General features: G+C 39.3%; 1 protein-coding gene across 2 annotated transcripts in view; it reads right to left on the bottom strand.

The window, feature by feature from the left end:
* kcnip3a (Kv channel interacting protein 3a, calsenilin) overlaps positions 1–22,554 on the bottom strand; it is a 97,377-nt gene that overhangs the window by 39,612 nt on the left and 35,211 nt on the right. For both annotated transcript variants that reach the window (XM_067413397.1, XM_067413398.1), the window contains exon 3: positions 22,102–22,276. In XM_067413397.1, the coding sequence (XP_067269498.1) occupies positions 22,102–22,276 (175 nt within the window). The remainder of the gene's footprint in view (positions 1–22,101; positions 22,277–22,554) is intronic.

The following is a 22,554-nucleotide window of genomic DNA, read 5'->3' as shown; positions in this document are numbered from 1 at the left end:
AGGGAACGGCTCGGGTTATGTATATAACCCTTGTTCCCTGAGAGGGAACGAGCACTGCGTCGTACCGCCACACCTCGGCACGCCTGGAGCGCATGCTTCAGAGCAAGAAACTGCCGCCATTATGCGCCGGCTCCCCTTTTATACTTCCGGGTACGCCGTCATAATGACGTCATCACGCACGACCAATCGGATTGGACTAGTGTTTATTCAGGCTTCAGATTCGCTGATGCTTAGGGAGCATCCCCAAAGCGTTTCGACGCAGTGCTCGTTCCCTCTCAGGGAACAAGGGTTATATACATAACCCGAGCCGTTTTCCAATGCTTAAAGAGTAAAAAAAAAAGTCAGATCTTGGTGACACCACCTAAAACAACCCGATCACACATAAATGCGTATAAATAGTACAAGTGTGCAATGTCGTGGAATGTATACGCCAAAACTCATTTTGGCGTGCATATGATACGCTGTTTTTCGCGTGCATATGATACGCACTTTATGGCGTATATATGACACGCTCTTAGGTAGGTTTAGGGTGGTGGGGTGGGGGGTTCGTATGTATAATACGCCATAAAATGCGTGTCATATGCACGCGAAAAACAGCGTACCATAGACACGACAAAATGAGTTTTGGCGTATACATTCCACGACATTGCACACTTGTACTATTTATACGCATTTTTGTGAGAATAGCCTGACCTAAAAATGCTCAAGACAGCACTATATACTATTTTCACAGCCATTTGAAAAATACAGTAAAGTGACACGTTACTGTATTTAGTGAGGTACATTACTGTTCTTGTAGGAAGTACAAGACACTAAATTTGTATGTTTTTAACATTTTTATCGTACATGCTCTTTGAAATTCTAATTTGTTCACAGCAGTGCAAAAGAAATAAATACACACTTATTTACAAAAAACATAAACTCCCTGTGGGTAGAGCTGTGCACAACTGTAAACAGTATTGCAGTACATATTGGAACATACATAGAACTAATGCTTCACACACCCCTTCTCATCAGAGAAAGCTGAGATTCAGCTGAGAGAAATGTTTCAATTTAGGAGATATTTTCAGATTTTTATTTTTATTTTTTTTATGTGTAAAATTTGCTTGACAGATTTTGACAACTAGTTCAACATTTTTGTGTGTAATGATGACTCAAGCAATGAAATGAGGACTATAAGTTTTATCTGGAATGACTATTCAGCATTCACAAGTATAGTTCATTTTGACTGACATGACAGCAAATGATAAAAGCAGAGAGTTGTATGAAAGTAATTGATGCATGTCCAAAAGCATTTGCAATTTGTCGGAAGGAATGAGAAACTGCTACTATGATGTACACAAATGTTGTGGAAATATGTGGAAATGCACCAAAGCGACTGAGAAAAACTCTAACATAAACAGAAATTGTTCTCAAAAACTTGATTGCTTGATTATTACTTTAAAAAATCTCCGCATTTAATTTCTGTTTATCTTCATTTTTTGCATGCCTGCTGCCTTTCCACAAAGTGTTTTGGACCAGAGAGGCACCAGCATTTTACGTCTCAAAGAATCAAACTCCACCTGCACACAATGATGCTTTATTAGGGACAGGCCTCCGTACGTTCATACTCAAACATTCCAACAGTAGTTCTGCAGTATTTTAAGAGCCACATTCTTTTGAAATAACACTTAAAGGGTTAGTTCTCCCAAAAATGAAAATTCTGTCCCTAATCCTCCGTTCATCTTCGGAACACAAATGAAGATATTTTTGTTGAATTCCGATGGCTCAGAAAGGCCTTCATTGACACCAATGTCATTTCCTCTCTCAAGACTCATAAAGGCACTAAAGACGTCATTATAAAGCCCATCTCACTACAGTGGCTCTACAATCATTTTATGAAGCCAAGAGAACAGTTTTTGTGTGCAAACAAACTAAACAACGACTTATATAGTGATGGGCCGATTTCAAAACAAAGATTCGAACGGTTATGAATCAGCGTATCGATTCATGATTCAGATTGCATGTCAAACTGCTGAAATCATGTGACTTTGGCGATCCGAATCATATGAAAACGCTGATTCATAATGGTTCAAAACTTTGTTTTCAAATCGGCCCATCACTATATGTTGTTATTTTTAATTTTTTTATTTTTTGCACACAAAAACTGTTCTCATCGCTTCATAAAATGATTGTAGAGCCTTTGTAGTGAGATGGGCTTTGTAACGACGTCTTTAGTGCCTTTATGGGTCTTGAGAAAGGAAATGACAACGGCGTCAATGAAGGCCTTTCTGAGCCATCAGATTTCAACCAAAATATCTTCATATGTGTTCCGAAGATGAACAGAGGTCTTACGGGTGTCGATCAATGTTAGGGTAAGTAATTATTGAAATAATTTTCATTTTTGGGTAGACTAACCCTTTAAGCACGGTGAAGATGTTGATGCTCTGAGAGAAAACGAACAGTAATCACAATAGTAAAAATGCTTCTATTTTGCTTTTTTATTTGTTTTCTTACTTTAACACATTTTAAAATTTCAAATTTCTCTCTGTTATAAGCTGATTTGAGTTCAACTGAAACAGTACGTCAATTTCAGAATCAGAATGCCTTAGTACTTGGATTACTTTAATAATACAGCAGCACAAAAGCCGCAGGATGAGATGATCCAAAGGGCATCTTGAGCATCAATGGATGAAGAACCACGTACATACAGTCACACGATCAGTGTCACAAATGTACTTATTTGATTAGTGGCCTGTAATAGTGCAGAATCTGAAGTACTGAACACATACTGTTTCTATGTTTTAATTTTTTCAAAATCCGAAAACTGTTTATTTAATGATTCAAATGGGCTTTTGGACCTTATTGTATGCAATGCTAATCCATTTTTATAAATTATACTTTTCAGAGTGGATCCGTTATATGCTATACTGCACCTGTGCAGTTGTGGTAATTGTGTTCTTGTATAATTGCTTTCATGGACTCTGCAGGCAAAACTGTAAAAAGGGTAAAATATTATAATAATAATTACAATGATTAACCTCCATCTTAACAAATAACATAGTAACTCCGCTCTTTTGAACACCAGAAGTCACACTGGAGGAGGGTGACACTTCTAATCCAGACTGCAGCACAGAAAACACAAAGGCAAGTAGGGTGAGAGTAAAAAAAAAAGAGCTTTAACTTCAAACATCCTCAAATAAACTAGAGTCTGTTTGATGGGTTCTCTTGTGTTTAGGATGGGTGCCACTCATCGCCAGTAGTACTGCAAGAAAATAACAGTGTCAGGATAAGCTCGGTCTACCAGAGCCTCATTCCCTCCACCTCTGAGAGAAAGTCGATCTATGAGAGTCTTGGTCAAGAGGGAACTCAACTTACAGACATTTATGAGAACTTTAAGTGATGGCAAAATCGCTGTAATGCACAGAAGCAAATGGCTTATTGCAATAAAACTAAAGCAACAGCAAAAATAGATAACAACTGTCAACGTTCAACTAACAGCCAAATGTTTCATAAAGAATTATCATAGAATAAACATTTCTTTTGCCATATCCAATAAGAGTCCAATAGGTGCTGTCCCAGTCTGTGCTAGTCACCTTACAATTAACTGTGGTTTAATTTAGAATCAGAATGACCAGTTTAGCTAAATACACATGCAGAATGAAGTCTTTGACTACAGAACAATTATAATGCATCATATTTGTTTTATTTGTACTAAATTAAAGTGTTGAATTGACAGCCTAGTCATGACCCATTATTTCCTAAAGACTTTGAAAATTATTGTACTTCTATTTGAGTGGTTGACTACGGTGACATGTTCGGTTCACTTAATTTTGTCGTGGCCACACTCTAAAAAAAAAAAATGCTGGGTTAAAAACAACCCAAGTTGTTGAAAATAAACAAACCTAGAAATTGGGTTGTTTGAACCCTGGGAATGGACCCATTCAAACAACCCAATTTATGGGTTTGTCTATTTTCAACCCAACTTAGGTTGTTATTAACCTAGCATTTTTTTGAGTGACATATAAACTCGTGGGAACGTGATAATATGTCGTGGCCACAAGATATTCATCATTATTCATCATTACATCATTATGTCAACTGGTGGATGTACTGTTGGAGGCATATTCTTTTAACATTTATTGACAAATCTAATTTAAATACTTGCTGTTTATAGGCACTATCACACACAAAACTTTATAATAGGCACTATGTTAATATAATAATTTCTTAATTTCCGCACTTTTTCTTAATTAAAAATAAATGTATATTTCTGGTAATTCCTGTTGCTATGGTCACGCAGATTGTTTACACATTTAACTCCTGGTCACAAAAAAATACATCGTTCCCTCATCATATGATTTCCAGGCCATGACTTTACATCGCATCGCCATGACATAATGATGGAGTTACATCAACAAAATATTCTCATGGCCACATTCCCATGAGTTAATATGCTGTTCCCATAAATTAATATCTCACGTCCACAATATATTATGGTGTTCCCAGGTTTATATGGACAAAACGAACTAAACCAAACACCTCCTGGTCTTTTTAGGTGCTATATAGAAGGTAACTGGTTACCATTTATTTTTCATCATTTTAAAATAATCGTTTTGTACGCGTGAAGGAAAATTTTCATTAATAATAACTAACAATCCTTTTTCTTGCATATTTGCAGTGTATATATAAAGTATCAAGGAATCCAAATTTGTTTTTACCTAGTAACAAATAATTATTCATATGAAGAGAATCATATTAGAGAAAAATTATGCAATGAATCATGTCATCTTTGCCATGCATAAACTGTCGCACTCTTTTGGTCGGTATAGGATTCTCGGATTGGTATGAGGCCCTCCCGGCCATGATTAAAGTATATTCAAAGGCATTGTCTGAAGTCTGTCTGGTTACTGCTGCACAGCAGGTTAGTGGAAACCCTACAGACCTTATTCACAAGTGAAAGTGTTCATAGGGGACAAGACGTCGTCCGACTCAGAGTGAGGCCCTTAGGTGTCCGGGGTTACTGATGCGGTCAGTATAGCTTTAGTCTTAAATATTTTATGCAGTCAGTGACTATAGTCTTAGGCGTCTTATGCAGTCTGAATATTATTTTTAGGCATCTGGTTTTCCAATGTGGTCAGAGTAGCTTTTCCTATAGGCATCAGGGGTTAGCTGAGAATCATTGGAAGTGTCAGGGGACACCTGGTTTAACTTAAAGGTGTCATGACTTGAGAAATCAAATTTTCCTTTAGGTCTATAATAGGTCGTCATATAAGAATGTCCTGTAAGCTTCAGAACTGAAAAAATAAAAAATAAAAATATTTTATTGTAAGTAATCCCAGATAATGACTCGTTGTGGAATATGCCAATATTGGAATGGTGAAAGACTGTCTATGCAGAACAATATCAATACATACTTCGTCATTACAACTTTAAGCCCGCCCACTAGTGTTGTAGTGCGATGATGAGGAGAGAAGAGCAATACAGTATGCACTACAAATAACCTTCCAAAGGATCCTAATGCTAGGAATTTGGTTATTTATTTTCAATGATGTTTGGTCTCAGTTGAGCATTATTTATTGGTATTCGGTAGATTTCACTATGGATTCTTTGGTAAATCAGTCGCAATTTCGGCACAGGCTTTGCAAACAAACTTTTACAATATGGACTCAACAGTAATGCCACAACATGTAAGTGACTGTGTTAATTCTAATGCCTGATCTGTGGCCAGTGATTTCTGATATGTAATGATTCATGTACGGTCAGATATTCTTTGTCAGTACATCAAACCAGTGACTAAACGGGCAACTTTCACATGGTTTCTCTTAGTAGGATATAAACACTCAAAATTCACCCTTTAAAGAAAATTAAATACAAAACTCTACACTACTGTACTTTTTAAATAAAGCGTAGCATGATGTGCTGCAGGACACATTTCATCCATATTTGTTGTATGTAATAAACTTTTATAGACTTACAGTGAATAAAAAAAAAAAAAAAACGGACCCACTTTATATTAGGTGGCCTTAACTACTATGTACTAACATTGTAATTAATCAATTGATACAATGCACTTACCTAACTCTACCCTTAAACTGACCGATATTACCACAGCTGTCCCTAACTCTACCCTTAAACTGACCCATATCACCACAGCTGTCCCTAACTCTACCCTTAAACTGACCGATATTACCACAGCTGTCCCTAAATCTACCCTTAAACTGACCCATATCACCACAGCTGTCCCTAACTCTACCCTTAAACTGACCCATATCACCACAGCTGTCCCTAACTCTACCCTTAAACTGACCGATATTACCACAGCTGTCCCTAACTCTACCCTTAAACTGACCCATATCACCACAGCTGTCCCTAACTCTACCCTTAAACTGACCGATATTACCACACCTGTCCCTAACCCTACCCTTAAACTGACCCATATCACCACACCTGTCCCTAACTCTACCCTTAAACTGACCCATATCACCACAGCTGTCCCTAACTCTACCCTTAAACTGACAGATATTACCACAGCTGTCCCTAACTCTACCCTTAAACTGACCCATATCACCACAGGTGTCCCTAACTCTACCCTTAAACTGACCGATATTACCACAGCTGTCCCTAACCCTACCCTTAAACTGACCCATATCACCACACCTGTCCCTAACTCTACCCTTAAACTGACCCATATCACCACAGCTGTCCCTAACTCTACCCTTAAACTGACCCATATCCCCACACCTGTCCCAAACTCTACCCTTAAACTGACCCATATTACCACAGCTGTCCCTAACTCTACCCTTAAACTGACCCATATCACCACACCTGTCCCTAACTCTACCCTTAAACTGACCCATATCACCACACCTGTCCCTAACTCTACCCCTAAACTGACCCATATCACCACACCTGTCCCTAACTCTACCCTTAAACTGACCCATATCCCCACACCTGTCCCTAACTCTACCCTTAAACTGACCCATATCACCACACCTGTCCCTAACTCTACCCTTAAACTGACCCATATCCCCACACCTGTCCCTAACTCTACCCCTAAACTGACCCATATCACCACAGCTGTCCCTAACTGTACCCCTAAACTGACCCATATCACCACACCTGTCCCTAACCCTACCCTTAAACTGACCCATATCACCACACCTGTCCCTAACTCTACCCTTAAACTGACCCATATCACCACACCTGTCCCTAACTCTACCCTTAAACTGACCCATATCACCACACCTGTCCCTAACTCTACCCTTAAACTGACCCATATCACCACACCTGTCCCTAACTCTACCCTAAAACTGACCCATATCACCACACCTGTCCCTAACTCTACCCTTAAACTGACCCATATCACCACAGCTGTCCCTAACCCTACCCTTAAACTGACCCATATCACCACAGGTGTCCCTAACCCTACCCTTAAACTGACCCATATCACCACACCTGTCCCTAACTCTAATTTTACCTATATCTCACCTCAATATCAGCAAAAGTGCTGTACAATACAATTTGAACACAGTAAGTACATTGTAATTATATTTTGATGTTAGTACATAGAACTTAAGGCCACCTAATATAAAGTGTGGCCAAAAAAACGTTTAAAATTTTCTAATAATTTTACAATAAAAGTTAACACAATGCTTCCAACTCAACGAGCCAGTGACCTGAACAGGTTTGGGTATCAAACTATTAAAAGTGACAAAACACAGACAGCTCAGAGACAGAGTGTTGTTCTGATGAGTGTTACCTGAGCGATGATAGCGAGCCGTACTGTGACGACAGTCAGCCAGGAAGCTGGGTCGAGAGAAACGCCGACGCGCTTCTAAAGAGAGCGTAGCCATCACGCTTCCCATTATAGACTGATATAGAAACCACAGCAGATATGCTAAAAACAGGAACCACAATGAGCATGAACCAACAGCTGTTCTCCAAGAAACCAGATGACAACCCTATGTGCGTATGTGTGTGTGTGTGTATATTGGTGTCTGTGAAAAAGCACATTGAGCAGTCTGTTTGGTGACTATGGGTCAGACACTCAGGTAGACACATGTGAGGGAGAACGACACTTCAAAGACTAAGTGCTACAATGACCTTTGACTTAAAACACAACACACACTCTCTCTCTTTCTCTCCTGTGGCCTATGTTTGAATTTGTTTTCATCTCACACTAAGACCACCCCATAGAGGTAAAAATATTAATATGAGTATATGAATAAAACAGATGCGCTTTAAGACCCCTGCATTGAGCACAGACCAAAGCACCTTCAAAAATGTGAAAGGTTGCTTTTTTAGCGCCTGTTTTGCACCTATGTCTATACAATTTAGGATGAGGTTTCAAGGTCTTCACCCGTGATCTACAGTGGTACTGCTGGGGGTTGACCTATTTATGATTACATTTTTGCAATCCATGAACTCAAGTCATATTTATTTATTATAATTTTAATTTATATTTATGATTGATCAAATATATCATTATTTAATATATGCTTTTGTAGTCTCTTATGTTCTCGAAGGCAGTATTTATTTGATCAAAAATACAATAAAACAGTAATATTGTGAAATAACAATTTTCTATTTCGTTTACTTCCTTTTAGATTTGTTCTTTTTTTTTTTACTTCGTACTTTGTTTACAATATTTTTGTGCGCTAGAGCTGGAATTTTGGTCAGCCTTTTAATCATATACACTACCGGTCAGAAGTTGTAGGTCAGTAAGGCTTTATTAATGTTTTTAAAAGATGTCTCTTATATGATCACCATGGCTGCAATTTTTTGATCACAAATACAGTAACAACTGTAATAATGGGGAATATTATTACAATTAGAAACACCTAATTATATTTAACTACATTTTAAAAATGTAATTTTTAAAGCTGAATTTTCAACATCATTAGCTCAGTCACATCATCCTTTAGAAAACATTCTAATATGGCTATTTGGTTGTTAAGAAACATTCCCTCAATGTTAAACATAAGTGTGCTACTTAATATTCTGGTGGAAACCATAACACTTTTTTTTAGGATTTAATGATTAATAGAAAGTTAAAAAAGAACATATTTATACCATTATAAATGTCTATACTGTCACTTTTGAACAATTTTATGGATTCTTGCTGAATAAAAGTACTAATTTCTTTGAAGTAAATCTCACTGACACTAAACTTTTGAATGGTATAAGTATATAGTGTGTAGTGTAATGGATTGCACTGTCCACTGTGAGGCACTAGTGCATCAGTGACTCATTGTGATACATTCACAACAGTCACAAGTCTCTTTCCTGCCTATTGTGTCCTCGTTGGCTGACCGGGCTGAAGGCCACAGACATGAAACATGAGACAACATATTGAGTTGATCTAACTATTTAAGGCACATATAAATGCTTACTTAGCAAGACTTATGATCTGTTGCTTAACCTGCACTGCCCCTGCTGATGCCACAATTTCTTTGCCTGTCCTACAGAATAAAAAAACATTAAAGATAATGTTGGCCTGCAAGCAGTCAAGACAATATATCAAACAGACATTTGTAGATAGATTGCAAAAAAAGTGGTGTAAGTGTAAAACTAGCTATATAAAGTCAAACAGATTCTTTCTAAGATTATCTAAGACTATTATCTCTTCAAATGGGACTGTGTACTGTTGAAACCAGGCCATTTTAATCAGAACAAAGTCCTTTAAAAGCTATTCTTTCACTTTTTATTCTTTTATTACATTTTCATTCAAATACTCATGATGCTTGTGATCTCTGCAGGCAACATACAAATTCTCAGAACTTTGACTACCTTCTGGCAAGTTTCTCTCAAAATTCCAGTAATGTTAATAGAATGTTTATGCAAAATGATCTGGTCTTTAAAAATTTCATTAAACATAGCACAGAAATATCTTGGTTACTATTATAACTGTTCCCTGATGGATGTGAACGAGGAAAACCCGACCAGTTGTCCAAGTTTTACCTGTTAGACAGCAAGACTTGTGACAAAACTGGCTAAGTTCTCACCCCCAGGGGGCATGGTACACCTTGGGCTTGGTAAGCCCACGATCCAGTGGGCCATTCTTTGTTTGGAGACAACGTCCCTCATTAGGAGGGATTACTTGCAAATGTAACACTTGGTGCTGGATTGAACTATAGGCATGTCTCAATAATGGAGAGGTAATCTCGGTTAGGGAATACCACATAGAACAGTGGGGGGATTCCTGAGAAGCAAACAGGTCTACCCGTGCTTCTCCAAATCAACTCTAAATCAGTTGGATCACCTGGGGATGTTGTTTCTGCTCTCCATGGAGTGTCCTTGTCAAGAGAGCAATTCCGCCTCGTGATTGAGGTCGCTTGGGTCCAGAGGAGGAGATGGCGGGCAAGCTGTGACATGCGACGAGAGCGGATTCTTCCCAGGCTATTTATATACGCTACTGTCTCCATGTTGTTTGTGCGGACAAACACTTGCTTGCCCTGGATCAATGACTGAAAACTCCTTGGGGCTAGAGCCAACAATTCAAGGCCAGTATCTGTACTGATGTGCCAGTACAGTTGGGGCCCTGTCCAGTGTCTTGGAAGCATCTGTTGTAACAACAACATGCCTTGACACTTGTTCTAACGGAGCTTCCGCCAGTAGAAATGCAAGGTCCATCCAAGGACTGAAAATGCAGTGACAGATCAACATGACAGCCAGGCAATGTGTCCCGTGGCACCATGCCCATCTCACGACTCAAGCCAGAGCTGAATTGTTCCTATATGCATTAACATGAGCGCGGTTACTGTGGCTAAGGATACCATATGCCTCAGATACTTCTGAAAAAGTGGAACCGCTGTCTTACGCTTGAAAGATTCAAAGGGTTCAGTGCTGGGGATGATTTTCTGAAATACTTTGGACCAAGTCCAACTCTACACAGAAAAGAGTCGTCTAGGGGAGAGCACTGGGGAGAGTTTGCTTTTGAGAGATTTTGCTAGTTGACCCAAAGTCCCAATTGGGTTAGGTGCTCGGGAACCAGGTCACTGTGTACAATTCTCAAGAGTGGCCTAGGATCATTTGAGGATGCGGACGCCCTTTTGGCGTTAAGGTATATGGGTGTCCGCATCCTCAACTGACTGGCAAAATCAACTGCTCCTAGGCCACTCTTGAGAATTGCTCTGTGACTTTGTGAAAATGCAAGGAGACAGGGACAACCCTAAATGGAGGACCTTGAACTGATATGCCCGTCCTTCGAGGGCAAACCACTGGAACGGTCTGTGTCGAGGAAGGATTGAGGTGTGAGAGTACTCTTCCTTCAGGACTATTGCCACGAATCTTGGTGTCAGACACTTGTCAGCAATGTGTCTCTGCAGGAGCATCCTGAAGGGGAGCCGTATAGGGCCGATTCAGAACTCGCAGACTAGGATTAGTCTCATCTCACTGCTTTTCCTTGGTAAGATGAAGCAAGGGCTGTAGAACCCTTTCTTCATCTCAGCCAGAGATGGAAAAGGAAAATAAAAATTCTCCTCTCATCCCTCAGAGGGATGGGAGGAGTGAGTGCCCGTGTCCCATCCTGGTGCGGGCCGATCAGGGGCCTCTCCTCCATCCCTGGGTCGCCTGTTTTAAGAAGAAGCCTTCTGAGGGTTCTTAGCGGCCTGCTGGCGGGTGGTGCCACCTTGCAATTGACATCTCATCTTCCCCTAGAACTCCTTGAGCGAATCGCATAACTCATCCAGAAAGTCAACCTGGTGACGATAGTTTGCTGAGGAACGGGTGGCTCGCAAGGATTCACCTGGTGAAAGTTCTCCCATTATAACCCCGAGATTGCCCTCAGTGCTTTGGCGGGGAATTAATAAGAAAGACAAACAAATTAACAGAAAGTGTAAAACAACAAAGATGAAGAGTTTATTTTTTAAACAAAGTTTTTTTTGGAGCTGTTTTCATAGTAGCTTTTTGTATTCCAAAGAAGAAAGAAGGAAACCAGATTGGAAATACATGTGTGTGAGTAAGTGTCAATAGTGTTGAAGGAAAAGAACAAAGGACAAATTGAACATGACTGATTCGATTATTCTCCTGGAAGACCAGAGCACCTGTCCTTTGACCAGCAGTGAGACACAACACTGTTTCAGTACTTCATGAAAGTTAAAGGGCTCTTGTTACACACACACACACACACACACACACACACACACACACACACACACACACACACACACACACACACACACACACACACACACACACACACACACACACACACACACACACACACACACACACACTGCAACAGCATAACAGCATAACTGGCAGAGATTGTTTTACAATGAATCAGAGTCCTGTAGAAGAACGGACCAGCACAATTGCACCATCAGCAGATAAAAAAAAAAAAAAAAAATCCAATAATGTGACTTTAGACCTGCCTGTCCAGAAATAATGTTCATTTTATCTCATACAACTACAAATACCAAGCTTACCAAGCCAAATAAAAAGTCCTGTTCAGTATATTTTCAAAAAAAAAAAATTAATAATAATAATTGGTAAGAGGGTAAAAAATTATTTCTGCTTCTCAAGTAATTGAATTTCAAGGATGTTTAGATATTTTTACTAGGACAAAAGTAAAAACATATTAAAGTAAAAATACAGATTAAACATTAATCTGGAGAAACAATTGATATCTTCCAAACAACATAAAACTTGACTATAGTATAAGAGAGTGAGGAGTCAAATAATTTTGAAAGAATGTAAAAAGCACAGCAAAGGAAGTACCTTTGGCAAAAGAGCCGGTGACCAAGCCGAAAAAGCAGCTCAGCATGCTGGTCAACTCCTTCTGACAATCATTCTTAAAGTCGTTCAGCGCATCCATGTCTCTCGTCCTTCAGTAATGTCTGAACAGCTGATCGAACAGTCACTGTTTAAACTATTGTAACTCAAACAACAGAAACAAGTCACCAACAGACAGACTAATCTCTAAAAACTTCACCTCAAAAACAGTCTGACACTTACTTTGTTCTCAAACTTCCTCCTCACTTAGGAGAGAGTTCCCAGATCACAGGTTTTAGTCAGTGATAACATTTAGAAGAGGAGTTTCCTTTGGGCTGCTGTGATTGTCAAATTAGTCTTTATCCATTTCTTTCTCAATGAATAAACAAATCCATACCAACTTTCTGATATCCAGGGCTGGAGGGTTTTGCTGCGAAGTGCAGAAAAGTCTCAATGTGACCCAATGGAGAACACACTGCTGATTTTCTGCCTGGATAACATTACACCTCCAAATAAAGACGTGGACAGTAATCTAAACCAAACAGCTAGTGAGGTCTTCAGTGTCCTGACAGAGTTCTGCTGTTTAGGAACATATCCTGGATTGTCTTGGAAATAAAGCTATGGACAGGAAGTAGCACTGATCAGAGAAAGAGAGAGAGAGAGAGAGAGAGAGAGAGAGAGGTTGGGGGTGGTGATGACAAGCAGCGTGCTCAAATTTCGCAGGAAGCATGTACAGTATGCTGTACAGTCAGGAGACATCAAATGATCCAACAAAGTGGAATTGAAACAAATGTTGCTACAACTTCGCAAAATGAACATTTTCTTCAGTTCATTTTAAAAGTTCCCTGAAGTTCAAACAGGTGTCCTATAGCTGAGGTCAGGTCACATTAAAAATGAATTATATCCATAAAATGACGCCATTTTGGAATTGTCCAAATATCAAATGCTTGTATATCTACACAAACGTGAATCGAAACTTCGTTCATTTGCATTAATATGTTGCTATTTAATGATCTGACATTTTTAAGTGTGGTTAAGGCATTCATTTTTTAGGGCAACTGTAGATATAAGGCCACTAGTCTGATTCTGGGACACTTCTCATCCTTCGTCTCTTATTTCACTCTTCCTATAGCCCTCTCTGATTTCCCCATTTGCAAGCCAATCTCTGATTTCCTGATTCTGCCCAGAGAGCCACTTTCTTTTAATGGTGCCACAAACTGTTTGTGTCTCTTTCAACACTCTTATAAGTGAATCTCTCGGCTCTTTTAGCAATCTTGAGAGCAAAAAAACTATTAAAGCAAAATAGCGTAATGACAAACACTTACTACTTATAAATCCCATATTAACACTTCATTAAATATTCATAAACATTCATAAAAGCATTGTCTTCCAAAAAGGATGTGTACAACATGATTAAATGTCTTTGTTTCATATGAGCTAATGCATTTAAAAACAAAAGCAAAATTGTATCCCCATATAACCACTAGACGGCACCACCTGAGCACTGTGACGAACATCATATGCAACATCGGCCACTTGGGATGCCACATTTAGTGTGAAAAAAAAATCATCTTTTAATATTTCATATTTGTTAAATCAACTTAGATAATCAATATGGTTCAGATAACATAATGATATTATAATACATAATTTATCCTTTACTGTATTAACTACATTTTTTAAATTTCAATGAACTGGAATTGGAATTGGAAACCAGGTAACTTACTTTTTTTAAGTTAAACCAACAATATTTTTTTTTACAGTGTCTTTGGAGTCGGATCTTTGAGATACTGAGCTAGCCTCGTGGGAAGTGCTCCAACATGTTGTACACGTGCATTGGCAGATGTGAGATGTGGATTAAATCCCAGCTTATGCTCATTTCAGATCCCATCCCACCCTCTCCCAATCTGCTTCCTGTCAACTTTGTACTGTCTGGATACAGGCAAAAGCATCATACGCCAAAGCCTAAGATAATTTATGCCTATATGGTTTCAATGTTTTACCTAGGCTTGAGATGCATTTGGGAAAAAACACAGACCTGGGCTGCGTTTCCTAAAAGCATTGTAAGCCTAAATTAATCGTAGAGACCATTGGTGGCAATTTTTCTACGATCAATTTAGGCATATTATGCTTTTGGGAAACGCAGCCCTGAGTGATTTGTTCATGAATGATATTGATAAGGTTCTTGATTTGACAGTTGCAGCAGTTCCGAGTAGAGTTCTGACCTGATCAGTTTCCTTGCGCCTTAGGAGAAAATTTCCGAATCAAAGAAGGTAGCGGTCGGCAACCCTGATGTACTTTGGACGGGAGCGAGCGGTCTGATAATGGCCCAGCCGCTTCCGACATCCTTTGAAAACAGCGTATCCGTGCTTGAACTTGAAGCGAAGTAAACTTTCTGCAATGGTGGCGTTCACAATGTTCCCAGCCCTGAGTGCCCTGGCAATAGGCGATATGTTCTTTGCGTTCCGTCCACGAGAGCACCTTTAGAGAGAACATTCAGCCTTTGTGGTCAGATTTTGGAGGAGAGACGTTCGATATTGAACGACATTCTGTTCTTGTATGGATCTTAAAATATATTTAATTTTGCAGTATAGCTAGTAAGTCCTTGATTTTACACAATTTTAAAGAAAAGTTCATATTTAATGACTCTGAAAATGTAGCCCTTAAGTACAAATGTCTTTTCCTTACACCTTAAATACACATCTTACTTTTTTATATCATGTATTAGTATTAATATTATCTGATACAAGTCTGTTACAAAAATACACATATTTAAATATTTATTAATATATATTATTTATACAAATAATAATTTATAATTATGTCAAACCATTTAAATTACATTTTTGTCTTTATTATGATATCAGGACATGCTTGACTTTATGTCCCAAAAAATATTAAATTATGTTTTAATTTAAGTTTGAGAGGAGCACATTTAGAAAATCTAACCAATCAGCAAGAGATGGTCTATATATAGCCGACTCACCTATGTCCCACGATACTTTTCCAACAAATGTAGCTATCATGAAATGTAAGATATCCTAATCTGAACTGTATTACTGTATATAATTTAGACATTTGTTCTGCATTTAAAGCTGACAGTGTTAAAGGTCCCATTCTTCACGTGTTTTCGAAGCTTTGATTATGTTTACAGTGTACACATGAGTTCATGCTTTGCGTGTAAAAAAACAGTATTTTTCACACAATTTACTTATCTGTACAGCACTGTTTTCTCTGTCCTAAAACGGCCTGATGATTTCCTTGTTCTATGAAGTCCCTCCTTCAGAAACACATAACGAGTTCTGATTGGGCCTTGCGCTTCCTGTGTTGTGATTGGACAGCAGCTTAGCGCACTTTGCCCGGAAAGGTCCCGCCTCTTACCATAACGGGGAGATACAAGTGCTGAATGCGCGTTCTTCTCCACGTAGGAGAGCAACAAGACCACGCCCCCTTTTTTGCGTGTTCTTGTGGGCGGAGGGTTAGTCAACAAACGGTTCTAGTGACGTCATTACATCCCTGCACTTCCTGCTGTAGTCCAAACCGGCCATTCGCTGTAGGCTTTGAAAGGGAACTTCTGTTAAATAAAATATCTCGCTTGGCATTGAACTTTGAGCTTTATAATTTTACAGGTATTATTTATGCTCTAACAGCAACATTACACACTGACTAAAGTTTGAAAGATGGAATCACGAAGAACGGGACCTTTAATAAAGCAAACACAGTTTGAACAAGCAGTACTTTTTAGAAGGTTGGCTTTAACCTCTATTTTGATACAATCTCAATTATGTCCCACAGAGGGCTAGCTTGCGTGAAGAGAGTGGCAACACAGATCGATCAAAACTAAATTAACCTGAATCCATTCCCTGTGCCATGTTCAACAGAGAAACTTCTGCTGAGGTCTGTTTGATCAATGTCACCCTCTTGAGGTCAAGACTCAACATCTGTGGTTACAAGCTGCCTGGGGACTCATTTACTGAAGGAGACGCAGTGATTAGCGGGAGGATGTCATATATGTAGAGCATGCAGTCTCTGCTGCTAACAAGAAAAAAAACAAAAACATAAAAGTATAATTTAATTGGTTCTTATGACTCATATTCCAAGTCTTTTGAAGCTTTGTGTGAGGAACGGACTGAAATGAAGTTATTCACTAAAAATCTCAACATCATCCCCATCTTTTCACAGCATGTTTGTGAAAAAATCTTTCATTGTGAAAAACATTTTCATCATTTGTTATCACAACTTTTTATCATTTGCAAAATTAACTTAGATCATTAATGTGGTTCAGATAATATACATCAAGGGACTCCAACCTTTTTTAATTTGAGAGCTACTTTTTTAAAAACCAAAGTCACAGAAAGCTACTCATGTTATACAATACTTTAAACTCTTAAATGGTTAGTTCACCCAAAAATGAAATTGATGTCATTAATGACTCACCCTAATGTCGTTCCACACCCGTAAGAACTTCGTTCATCATTGAAACACAGTTCCAAAAAGAATCAAACGGTTCATGAATCAGTGAATCGATCAATGATTCGGGTCGCCAATGTCACGTGATTTCAGCAGTTTGGCAGTTTGACGCGAACCGAACTGCTGAAATCACGTGACATTGGCGACCCGAATCATTGATCGTTTCACTGATTCATGAACCGTTTGATTCTTTTTGGAGGCACATTGAGGAGAAGACAATACTGAATAAAATCGTAGTTTTTGATATTTTTGGACCAAAATGTATTTTCGATGCTTCAAGAGACTCTATACACCCTACTGATGTCACATATGGACTACTTTGATGATGTTTTTATTCCCTTTCTGGACATGGACAGTGAAGTGGGCATAGACTGCATTATGCTCTAGGACTAAAATATAAAATATCTTAAACTGTGTTTCGATGATGAACAAAGGTCTTAAACTGACCCATATCACCACACCTGTCCCTTACTCTACCCTTAAACTGACCCATATCACCACACCTGTCCCTAACTCTACCCTTAAACTGACCCATATCACCACACCTGTCCCTTACTCTACCCTTAAACTGACCCATATCACCACACCTGTCCCTAACTCTACCCTTAAACTGACCCATATCACCACACCTGTCCCTAACTCTACCCTTAAACTGACCCATATCACCACACCTGTCCCTAACTCTACCCTTAAACTGACCCATATCACCACACCTGTCCCTAACTCTACCCTTAAACTGACCCATATCACCACACCTGTCCCTAACTCTACCCTTAAACTGACCCATATCACCACACCTGTCCCTAACTCTACCCTTAAACTGACCCATATCACCACACCTGTCCCTAACTCTACTCTTAAACTGACCCATATCACCACACCTGTCCCTAACTCTACCCTTAAACTGACCCATATCACCACACCTGTCCCTAACTCTACCCTTAAACTGACCCATATCACCACACCTGTCCCTAACTCTACCCTTAAACTGACCCATATCACCACACCTGTCCCTAACTCTACCCTTAAACTGACCCATATCACCACACCTGTCCCTAACTCTACCCTTAAACTGACCCATATCACCACACCTGTCCCTAACTCTACCCTTAAACTGACCCATATCACCACACCTGTCCCTAACTCTACCTGTATCTCACCTCAATATCAGCAAAAGTGCTTTGCAATACAATTTGAACACAGTAAGTACATTGTACTTTATTTTGATGTAAGTACATAGTAGTTAAGGCCACCTAATATAAAGTGGGGCCCAAACTTCTATTTTTACTTGTGAAGACTTTTTAGTGTCTGTGTTCATATGACACTTTTCTCAAAGATGGTAAATTTTCATGAAGTGACGCTTTATGCATCCGTGTCCTCAAAGTGACACAGCAGCTCTACAAACACATTGAGTCACGTGTGTGTGTGTGAGTGTGTGCGCCCTCACATCTATGCCCATTATTCACATAGAGACGCAGAATTTGCAGAAGTAATATTTAAATAGTATTTTGCAGTTTAATATTCATAGACACTAGTAAATATTTGGCTACAGTCTGGAGCCCTGAGCTTAGATTAACATGGAAGCGACTGAGCGCAGCTGAGGGTACTGGATATACCAGTTGGTACTACAGAAATGGTATCGACCAGGTATCGATGTATTGGAGACCCCTGCTCTAATCTAATATGAAACTTTTCTTTTTTATTTACCAGTTTTTATTCACACCAATGCAAGTGTGATTTAAATAGCAACAAAAAAAGGTCATGCGGCTCACTGGTAAGTGGCACTATAGTGAGCTGTTTTTAGAACAGGCCTGCGGGCGACTCATGTGGTCCTTGCGGGCGATGCAGGCACCATGTTGGTAACCCCTGATATACTCCTTTGCTGTATTAACTACATTTTTAAATTTCAATGAACTTGAAGTTAAGGCAACCAAGTAACATGTTTTTTTTAAAGTTAAAACAATAATATTTTTGTCTTTAGAGTCACATCAACATCTTCATCTTCCTGTGTTACATCATTTTATGTTGAAGTTTATTTGTGCCTAGGTTCTATGTTTTTTTCTGTGTCCTGTTCTTGTGGAGTTTTGTAATTCTTTGCAGTTTCCCATCTACCACTCCCCTTGTTATCTTGTTAACCTTGTTTCTCTTGTATATACCCCAATGCTTCAGTTGTTCTTGGTCGGTCGTTGTTTAATGTTTATGTGTGATGGTATGCAGGTGTCTGCTGTTCCCTGTAGTTCCCCAGTGTTTTCTCTGTTTTTCCTCAGTGTTATTTTATTCTTGGTTTTTGATTTATTTTCATTAAAGTCCCCTGCATTTGGATCCTGCCTCTCTGCCTTGTCTGTGTATTTCCTGGTTTCTTGACAGTGGGAAACTCTCCGACATACGCAGTTGTGCATTGGCAGATGTGAGTTTAAATCCCAGATCATGCTCATTTATGATCCCATCCCACCCTCTCCCAATTTGCTTGCTGTCAATGCTCTACTGTCTGGATAAAGGCAAAAGCATTGTAAGCCTAAGTAGAGACCATTACGCCTTTGGTTTCTATGTTCTTGAGATGCATTTGGGAAACACAGACCTGGGCTGCGTTTCCCAAAAGCATTGTAAGCCTAAATTAATCATAGAGACCATTGGTGGCAATTTTTTTTTACAATCATTTTAGGCTTACGGTGCTTTTGGGAAATTCAGCCCTGAGTGATTTGTTCATGAATCACATTAATAAGGTTCTTTTTTAATTAATCACAAAGTTGCAGTTGCATTTCCAAATCAAAGAAGGTAGCGGTTGGCAACCCTGATTCACTTTGGACGGGAGACTGATAATGGCCCAGCCGCTTCCGACATCCTTTGACAACAGCGTATCCGCGCTTAAAATTGAAGCAAACAAAACGTTTTGCAATGGTGGCGTTCACACAGTTCCCAGCCCTGAGTGACCTGGCAATAGGCAATATGTTCTTTGCATTCCGTCCCTGAGAGCACCTTTAGAGAGAACATTCAGCCTTTGTGGTCAGATTTTGGAGAAGAGACGTTTGATTCTGAAACCGTAGTCAGCCGGCGACATTCTGTTTTTGCATGGATGTTAAAAAATATTTAATTTTGCAGTATAGCTAGTAAGCCAGCAGTTTTTGCTTATTTGTATTTTTGTCTTATAATTTTGAGTGACATGTCATATTTGATTTAGCCATGTCATATTTTGATTTATTTTATCTGTGACATTTTTTTATGGCGTTGACAGTGTCATGATAAGACAAATAACAAATAAAATGATTGTATAGCTAACATTTTATATGTGTTATACTAGTCTATACTAGATATGGCCAGCAGCTATATCATCCTGTAGCACAAAACTGGTTTCCCACTGAAGATAAGCAGAGCTGAGCCTGGTCAATACCTGGATGGGAGACCAACTGGGAAAACTTTGGTTGCTGCTGGTAGAGGTGTTAGTGAGGCCAGCAGGGGGTAATCACTTTGTAGTCTGTGTGGGGCCTAACACCCCAGTATAGTGATGGGGACATTATATTGTCAATAAGCACTGTCCTTCGGATGAGACGATCAAGACGATCAAGGTCCTGACTTTCAGTGGTCATTTAAAATCCCAGGATGTCCTTCGAGAAAGAGAAGGGGTGTAACCCTGGCATCCTGGCCAAATTTGCACTTTGGCCTATGCCCATCATGGCCTCCTAATCATCCCAATATAATGATTGGCTTCATCACTCTGTCTCCTCTCCACCAATCAGCTGGTGTGTGGTGAGCGTTCTGGTGCAATATGGCTGCTGTTGCATCATCCAGGTGGATGCTGCACATTGGTGGTGGGTGAGGAGATTCCCCCTTTTATGTGCTTTGAGTGCCTTATCATTTATTATTAGTCACTCTCTTTCTTTAGGGGAAATTTAAAAGTAAGATTCTGAGAGCCGAGAATGAACATGATCATGTAAACACGGTAACCCGTTTTCTTTTATCGGAGGAAGGTCATAAATGGCATAAGCAACCGATCAGGACAGGTAGTTTTTTGCCTCTTACCCCCATTTCAAGCTGCATGTAAACACATTAACCTGCTTTCTGTCTGCTTATTGAAGTGCGCATGTGTGATAGGTGACAAAAACGCAAACTTAGATCAGATTTAAATGCATCCAGACAGAGCGAGCTAGCGTTTTGCATAAAATAAGGACATATATCACAAACGCAGACTCTTTTAAGACCCAGAAAATTGTAAAGATGTGTTCTCTTCTCATGCAGCAGAAGTAAGAGGTTATTTCTATAAGAGAGAAACTGGTTATTTCAATAAGCTGATATTTGTGAGTTATCAGCTTATTGGTGTGCATGTAAATGCATGCTCATTGAAATCATACTGAACAAAGATTTTTAGTCGGACCGGGATGAAAAAAACTGTCCCGTCCAGCCCTCTAATTCTGAGTTTGTAGCTCAGTGAAAGGGACGATTTCAAGTAAATATCAGCGAAATTTTGGTTTGTTAATCAAAGATGGCTATTGTTTCTCAGTCAGACTCATATCTGAGGCATGGACACTTCTTTTTCCATTCAGGTGGATGATGTTTCTGGTTCTTTGCAGGTGAAGCGACGTGATCAAAAGGCTCGCTCTTACTGTTTACAAACTGACTAGTAAGGATTTCAAAAATGACAGAGTATTGGATTAGACATTAATGTGCTATTGCATGCTTGATGTTTTAGCTTTGTATGCCCATGCAAGCATACAGATAGGAACTTCATATCAATGATATAATCAGCAAACCAATCAAAACACGTTACAGGAGAAACCTGAAAAAAATGCGTAGCCAAAAACTTTTAAATTGCGAACATACTTTGTATGTCATCTTTGTGTTAACATTGCACCCTATGGTTTTAGTCAGAAATACTCCATCAGCGGGTCTTCCTAATACCTAATTTCCACCTGTGCCCTTTCCGCCTCTTCTCTGTCTCACCTTGCTCTTTGGGTCCGGTGCTGGCGATGATCCATTTGACCAGACAGCACCTCATGAGGGCTTTCCGTGTGAAGCGAGGCCTCTGCCATTTGCCACTCTCTTTCTGTCGGCTTGTGCCAGGCTCCACCCCATTGGCATCACCCAGCAGACTGCCATCCGCCACCTTGCCATCCTCCTGGGAGAGAAACAGACCATGACAAAGAGCCTATTTTTTCTCACTCCGCTAATCCAATCTTGCTAGATGTGTGTTTGTGTTAAATTAAATTCTACTCAGCATGGGAAAAGCAAATGGTAGAATGTGTCTTTCAAATATTACAATGTGGTCTTTGACTAAGTGTTGAAAGTACTTCAGAGAAGACACTTAGGTGTCCTCAGGGGTGTGAATATTGCATATGTAGACAGATGGTATAGCTGCGTTCAGAGGACAGATTTTGTAGATGACATAACTCAAAC

This window comes from Pseudorasbora parva, chromosome 13 (genome assembly GCF_024679245.1).
Source record: "Pseudorasbora parva isolate DD20220531a chromosome 13, ASM2467924v1, whole genome shotgun sequence".
NCBI lineage: Eukaryota > Metazoa > Chordata > Actinopteri > Cypriniformes > Gobionidae > Pseudorasbora > Pseudorasbora parva.
This window is presented reverse-complemented; position numbering and strand designations above follow the sequence as displayed.